Source organism: Sinocyclocheilus grahami, unplaced genomic scaffold (genome assembly GCF_001515645.1).
Source record: "Sinocyclocheilus grahami isolate Dianchi unplaced genomic scaffold, SAMN03320097.WGS_v1.1 scaffold285.1, whole genome shotgun sequence".
Lineage (NCBI taxonomy): Eukaryota > Metazoa > Chordata > Actinopteri > Cypriniformes > Cyprinidae > Sinocyclocheilus > Sinocyclocheilus grahami.
In genome coordinates, this window is record NW_015505464.1 from 628,862 (window position 1) to 637,069 (window position 8,208).

Below are 8,208 nucleotides of genomic sequence, written 5' to 3' on the forward strand. Positions count from 1 at the left end.
AATTCGATTTTGAGACTTTAGCCTGGATTTCACAGACAGGGTCACGTATATATATACAGAAAGCACAAACATTGAATTAATTGTCTAAACCATTGAATTATATGATTGTGTCAACCTTAACTTTTGATCAAATGTAGTTGGTAATAGAGACTATTTCAAGACATTGGGTATAAGCTATAGGTATTTTCCCCTGATTTGTAGTGTTACATAGTCCAGCTTTTATTTTATTTTATTAGTGGTCCTACTAAAAAGGGTTTGAGAACACACTATTTAAGATGACATGGGTTTTATGATCATGAGAAACAAAGTCAGTGAAGTGTGTCCATACTATTGAATTTTGGTGCATGACATTTGGTATATAATGGGAATATTGTGTTAATATGTTTGTCATAACTATACAAGCCAGGTATATTTTATCTACGTACATGCATAGTCCCACGCCTACATAAACTCATGCATTTTACAGCTCTATACAATCTGTTTACTCTCTGTCAATGCCGTTAGGAGACAGCGCTCTGTAGCAATTCTCCACATGGTGTATACATTTTGAGTAATTAGTGTGAAAGCACTACTTTGATTGCTGCTTGTCTTTTCAGGTAGCGATTGATTTCACAGCCTCTAATGGGGATCCTAGAAACAGTTGTTCATTACACTACATCCACCCCTACCAGCCTAATGAGTATCTGAAAGCTTTAGTCGCAGTGGGGGAGATTTGCCAAGACTATGACAGGTGAGCTGGCTGAACAGCCAATCAAATCCCAACTTCAGCTCTCAAGGTCCTCGACTTTCTTTCATACACCAGTTGTTTGGGTTCACACATATGCGAGTCAGTTCTCTTTCTCAGAGTGTGCAGTATTTTGACAGTATAGTGAGTAAAGTAGAGTCCCAACATTGGGGTTTTATTATTTATGTAATATGTAGGCAGTCTAAAAGATAAAAAATGTGAAGGAAACAAGGGGTCAAGGTTTGGCTGGTTAGCATGGTTCCAAAACCTTTTAGATGTGGATGCATCATTCACCATTGATGGCCATTCAAAAGTAGCCATGTATTCTGACCAAAGAACATTTTTTACAAGAAAAAATATATATATTTCATGTGATGGTGTGTGTTTTACCTACAGTGACAGATTTTTTATTTTTTTTAAACGGAAAGCCCTGGAGCACAGAGAGCAATATGCAGGTCACACATTTGTTTTTATACATGATGTTATGGTGCCTTGGAAGCCAGTTTGAGACTAGTTTCTTTAGGAGAAAACACCTTCTGGTAAGTCAGTGACTGACTTGCTGCTGTAGGCACACATATAATATGAAGAAATGTGATGTCCTGAACTTGAAACGGTAAAAACAGGTAGTTGGTTACACCAAGACACAACATTGAAAACTTAATTTACAATGCTTTTCACTTCAAACAGTAAATAGAGAGTGGTTAATAGGAATTTATGAAAAAAAAAAAAGTTTTATTTTCATCCCAATTTACATAGCTACTCCATTTTGTTGTAAAAACAGTAGAATATGTCATCCACAGACTAGGCCTGTTTTAATTAAACATACGCTAAAGACAGCAAAACAAGGTGGGAGTTACATTTTGACAGACAGCCTGTTATTTTCAAACCTAATTTTATTAGACCTGTGGCCTTTGCATTTTAACAGTTGGTGATTATTTAAAAAACCCCGAAGCAGTTTTTGGATAACATTCTAAATCCCAGCAATTTTTACCACTGTAGCTGAGCTGTTATTTCAGCTCTCTGAAAGGTCATTAAAAAGCTAATTTCCAGCACCATGTCGAGCTCCGGCATCACTCCAGAATGAGATGAATGCACATCCATCAGGACATTTGGTTGGGATGAAATCTGAAATCACAGCGCTTGCTAATTTGGCAGGCACTAACAATAACAATTAGGCAAATCTGTGTCTATTACAAATGAGCAGTGATGAGGGGCCACTGAGACAGGAAAGCATGATGGGAAATTTGGTAAGTAATCCCCAAGATCCTCAATTCCTGCCAGCTTTAATCTCCTGTCCACTTTCGTTTCCATGCAGTGACAAAATGTTCCCGGCGTTTGGCTTTGGTGCTCGGATACCTCCAGACTTCAAGGTAACTTTTTTATCAATTATAGCGATGGGGGTGCAATGGGATTTTTTCATTATTGGGATGAAGAGTGAAAGATGCTTCTCATTAGGCTACCGCTGGAGTAATGTATGAACTGATGTCAGCAGGTTCATTTCTCTCTTATAGATAATGTGCCTTTGTGTAGAGCTGAGAGTATTTTGTATTCATCTTAGGCTTCAACAGTTTTGACTAGATGGATCAAATATCTGAATGTACAGTCCTCACTTCAGACTTATTTTTAAAATCTCTTTAAAGTATTCAAACAAATTGTATTGAAAATCATGTGATTATTTACAACATGAAGCGAAGGGTCTTGAATAAATCTGGAGGGGGTATTGACCAGCAATATTGACCAGCTGAATGTACTTTATCCTTCTTATTTCAAGACTACTCACTTCACATAAATAAACAAACAAACAAACAAACAAACAAATAAATACTGATTTAAGTTTGATTCATTTATTATGTGATAGAGACAGCAAAATGGTAACTGAGATATGGGACAATTATACAATGTAGCAATCAGTATATAAATATATTTGACTACAGAATGCAGCAGCTGACTAATTATAATCAAGACAGCGCGACTGCGAGATTGAACAAGAGTTCAGTGAACAAGATGCTGAGTAATTTTAGACAATATTGCCAGTTATTGTCTATTTTTGGTTTCACCAACCAAAAAAGTTCAGAATGAGGTTAACACAGAATCAACACTTTGAGCAACGCACAGTACAAACGAATTAAAAAATCATTCTTTTGAATCGGTTCTATTCGGTAGAAACCATTCAGACTGAATGGTTTGAAACACTGCATCTCAAATCGATCAATGAAGTGATCAAATGTGCTCAATATTCTGACTCAAAAGGGAGTAATGTGGTCATAAAACCATAATATCTGTTTTTGATTATTGATTTTTGCAATTAATAATTTTGTACAAACAATTCTTACAACAGTTCTGGAGTCAACATTACACTAAACCGATCACAGCAACAGTACCAATTGAGAATGAATGTAAGACTGCTGACAATAAACATAATATAAAGTATAGCTGCAAGCAGCAATTACGGGGCCAAGCAGTCCAGAGGCAAAATGAGGAGCTAAGCATGGCATGGAGCATCAGACCAAATGCAACAATGAATAATTAAAGCAATTTTAGGATGATTGTAAATGAAATGGCTGAAAAATAAATAAAAAATGGGGGCATAAATACAACCTCTAGTAATATGATTAAATGGCTTATCACTTTTGACCTACAGGTGGCGCTGTAATCAAATCCTTTCGGTGTGTTCTTTGTGAGGTGACATTGACACACACAAAGTATGTTGTCATTATGTCAAAGCTTTGCAGAGATACAGCCTCAGAGTCATTTTGGCATCATGCCTCAAATTTGAAGTGGCACTGTACGAAAACGGTTTTGTCTATCAACACGAAATCCATAACTTTTTGTCAGCACAGTCTGAAGATGATTTGACTAAATTTTGGTGAAAATTGGACAAACGGTTGAGGAGGAGTTCGAAAAAGTAGGGTTTCAACATAAATCAAAATGCATAAGTTATTATCATTTTTGAAAATTTAATAATTAATTGTTAATGAATGGTTTATTACTCTTGACAAATAGGTGGTGCTGTTACCAAAATTATGTTGCCTGGTCAGTGTGAGGTGACAATGGCACATACAAAGTTTGGAGTAAATATGTCAAAGCTTTGCAGAGATACAGCCTCAGATGCAGTTTGGCATCTTTCCAGCAAATTGGTTGATGTGTTAAATGAAAACCGCTTTGTATATCGACACGAAATCCATAATTTTATGCCAGCTTGGTATGAAGATGATCCGAGTCAAATTTGGTGAAAATCGCGGTCTAGGAGGAGTTCGAAAAAGTAGATTTTCAACATGAATCAAAATGGCGGACAGGAAGTTCAGCCAATTATGGCAAAATTGGTATCGATGTTCTCAGCATGATCCAAGGAATCTATCAATATCAGTCTCATTACAATAGGCTAATGTAAGCAAAATTATTAGCATTTTCAGAAATTTCATTATAACTTTTGGCCACAAACTTTTTGAGTACCATCAGGGCATGGTGTCGAAGATGCATACCAAGTTTCATAACGATACATCAATTCATTCATAAAATATTGCATATTATGACAAAATTCAAAATGGCCGACACCCAAAATGGCTGACATGGGAAAATTGGCTTGGCATGCTCCACTGAATCTAAAGAGATCAGTTTTGTGATTCAAAAGTTATAAGCAAAAATAGCCATTTTTTTATATCTCCTGACCACTAGGTGGCACTGCACTGAAACACTGCATGTAGCCTCAAGTCATGCTTGTTATAACACACACCAATTAGTTCGCGCGTTATTCAAGAACGGTTGCACGAATCAACTTGAATTCCATAACTTTTTGCCAGCATGGTCTGAAGATGATCTGAGCCAATTTTGGTGAAAATCGGCCGAACCGTCTAGGACGAGTCTGAAAAAGTAAGTTTTACAAACAATTAAAAATAGCAAAAAACTAAACTTTACGAATTACCTCCGTTCATTCGACTCGGCATGAGCCAAGGAATCAGAGGAAAAATAGAATTTTCCTTTTGTGCCTTACAGTTAAAAAGTTATTAGCATAAACATGAGTGAAAGTTTGGACAAGTGGTGGCGCTAGAGAGTTTTAGTTAGAGACTTCAAATTTGCTGTGGTTAATGTTGAGACTGTGCTCTATGAGTGTGCCAAATTTCAAAACTTTCCCGCAAGCGGTTCTATGGGCTGCCATAGACTTCCAGAGCGGAAGAAGAAGAACGTCAACGGATACAATAGGTGCCATTGCACCTTCGGTGCTTGGCCCCTAATTAATCAAAAAATGTGTCTACATATGGCTTTAATAATATGTTTGAGTGATGTAGGGATGTCAGAATTACGTGCTGTTGTAAAAAGAACTGGTGAACCGTTTTTTGAACTAGTTCACTGAAAGGAACAGTCCAAAAGAATCACTTTGCAGAAATTAATTTGGACTTCCCATCACATGGTGATTCACACCCGAATGACTCATCGTTTTGAACAAATCAGTTGAGTGAATAATTCAGTGACTCTGACATGTGTTTAGCTCCTGAATGAAATAGTGTTTTTGAATTGTTTGAGTGATTAAAAAAAACTGTGATTTGTGATTGTGATTTACACCTACCGGTGTAACCTGCAAAAGTGTCACTGAAAAAATCCTGACCAGTAGCTGTGTTTTCTTCACCCTGTTTTTATGCGCATTTTGCAGTATCAAAAACGAGTGATGGAAAAGCCAAAAAAAATAAATAAAGTTTTTACGCTCACTTGAGGTGGTTTTTGACTTGTGTGAAAAAGAGTTCATGCGAATAATGGGAGATGGAAATGGATTTGCTGAATAAATTCCTCCATGCACATCAAAAAAGTCATGTGGCTTTGCACAATTGAATGGGATAACTTGCTTCTCCTACTTTTATTAGTGATATTTAGTGCTAGTTTATCAGAAAGTGATGATTTTGTTCTCCTGACTCGGATGGAAACTGTGCTTTATTCGCAAATGTTTTATGCGATATTCCAAAACTGCGCATAATTAAATTCGCAACTTTGGATGGAAAGTATCTAGCGAAGAGTCCCTGCTGTTAGGCTATATATCAGAACTCTTGAAAAGCTGCTCAGCCAATCAAATTCAAAGAACGAACAATTGCATAATATATGGCATGAATTATACTCCGAGTATATTATTCATGCCACAAATAGCCTAAGAAGGTTGTTTATTTTTTTCTTTCTTTTTCCCCCAGGTTTCACATGACTTTGCAGTAAACTTCAACGAGGACAACCCAGAATGTGCAGGTATGATGGTGCATTCATCCAAATATTTGATCTATTCCAGACCATATAGCTTGAATGATCTCCTCAATGCAGATTCATTAACTTCCCTATTCGACCTTTGCCCACTGGGACTGAACTACTTAAAGCCTCAACATATCATTGGCAAAGTCAAACAGTCCCCTCACACAAAGGAGATCAATATATGCATAACTGAATTACAGAGCTACGCTATTGACAAAGGTGTATACATTAATGTTTAATGCTGCTATAAAATATACGGCTTGAGGGGAATGTCTGAAGGAGGGAAGCGTGGATGACGTTGTTGTCACACCCTCCTCCTCCTCAGTAATTAGTCTTTCTGGGCCATGACAGCAGGTAAAAATGACACGTTAGCACAAAATATCACATCATCACAAAAACAAGATGTTTTAAGGCTTGGTGAAATGATAGTGGTGCCTTGCATTAGATCAGAACTTCTTGTACAGAGTTTTAGGACGTTGTTTAATTTTGTAGGATACATGTTTACATATTTTATTGAAATTTGTTAGCACTCTGCTTTTTATTTAACCGCCCTGTGCTGCAAAAACTCATGTCTTCTAAATGGGTGGCTGCTATCAGAGAGTAAAGATTAAAATATAAGAACAATGAATGCTTGAAATACAGAAACTGATGGGAAAGTAAAGTAATATAAATGATAATTCTGTTGTTGTGAGCAAGCCTCTGCCAAGCCATCTATGCATTCAAATGTAACCCAACTCTCTTTGGGATGGCATTGGCTTGGAAGTCAAGTCAGAAGTTGCAAATGATTGGATTTTGTATTTAGTTTGCTCTCAGTTTGTGTTTAGTGCTTAGCTTTCCCATCATCCCTGTCTTCAGCCATAAGCAGGGTAAATTGATCATCGCTCCAGTGTATTGGTGTCACTTGATTTCCCTTGCTATTTCTGTTCCACCTCTATCAGCGCAGACACACCAGGGTGGCGCCCAGAATGGGCACAGACCACTCAGCTTTTGATCAAGCAGCCAGGCCTGTCTCTTCCAGGAATAGCAAATGGCTCGCAGCCCCACCAGGACACATGCCAGCCAATCTACCCCGAGCAGAGAGCGCACCTTTCTGCCCTGGTATTGTCTGGAAAATCCAGCATGACAGTTTTGCGGTTCCGATGAACCTGGATGAGACGCACAGTATGCTTGAATGGTGTGAATGACATTGGTGTGCAATTATAAGTCATTTTTACTTTCCAGATATTGACAACCCATTGTAGACAAGCCGTGGCGAGGCGTCTTGAGAGCACGGTTGTTTGCTTTCCATGAAAGAGGCCAATTTGTAGTCTTCTCACTCTTCCAAAATCATTTCTTCTGAAAGTTTTACTCATCTGTAAACCTTTGAGCAGTGGGGTGTAAACATCTTGCCACAATCAAGAGATTAGTACTACCCTGCTGGAAGAGGTCATGACTTAATTCTGATGCCATACCAAACTTTGCCCATTATGGCTTTTCAGAAGTAGAAGTAGAAGGCAGTGGAGTGGGGTATGAGTGGTTATGAACGAATTAATGAAACACATTTGTCCATGTTTCACTCCGTCTCGAATTGCGCTCGTGGAAAGCACTTGAGAAACAGTGTCTCTTCCACGGCTCGGTATGCTTTCAACTGGTTTTTTTAGTCTCGAGCAGTGTACAACATTCACATTACATGATTTGACTGATTTTTACGTAGAAAGGGCGACAGCGCACCGCATTAAAAGAAATTATCATTCATGTTTTCATAACCGCTGGCCAAATTCAAAAACAAAACTAAAATTAAATAATCTTTGAGAGCAAGGGGGCAAAGCAAAGGGGGTGTTTCGGGCAACTATGCAGATTTCCTTCAGAAATCGTTCTAATATGCTGCTTTGCTGCTCAAGAAACATTTCTTATTTTTATGACAGTTAAAACAGTTGTGCTGCTTAATATTAATTTTCATTTTGTGGAAACTGTAATACATTTTGTTTAGGAATCTGATGAATAAAAAAGTTCAGAGAACAGCATTTATTTTAAATAGAAATGTTTATTTATATAGAAATATTTATAATATATTTTTTTCTATAACATTATAAATGTTTATACCTAATTTGTTTGTCAATTGAATGCATCCTTATTGAAATAAAGATTTTATTCAATATTTATTCAAATTGAAATTAAACTTTTAAACACTAAACATTTAAATGCTAGTGTATTTAATTCAATTTCTATCACTTATTTTTTCCATGGTATCCAACAAAAATTATATATCTTATGTAGCG

At 37.0% G+C, this 8,208-nt stretch overlaps 1 protein-coding gene across 1 annotated transcript in view; it reads left to right on the forward strand.

The window, feature by feature from the left end:
* cpne4a (copine IVa) overlaps positions 1-8,208 on the forward strand; it is a 42,166-nt gene that overhangs the window by 28,606 nt on the left and 5,352 nt on the right. Inside the window, exons 10-12 of the mRNA XM_016292478.1 lie at positions 597-730; positions 2,040-2,094; positions 5,899-5,950. Coding sequence (XP_016147964.1) covers positions 597-730; positions 2,040-2,094; positions 5,899-5,950 — 241 coding nt within the window. The remainder of the gene's footprint in view (positions 1-596; positions 731-2,039; positions 2,095-5,898; positions 5,951-8,208) is intronic.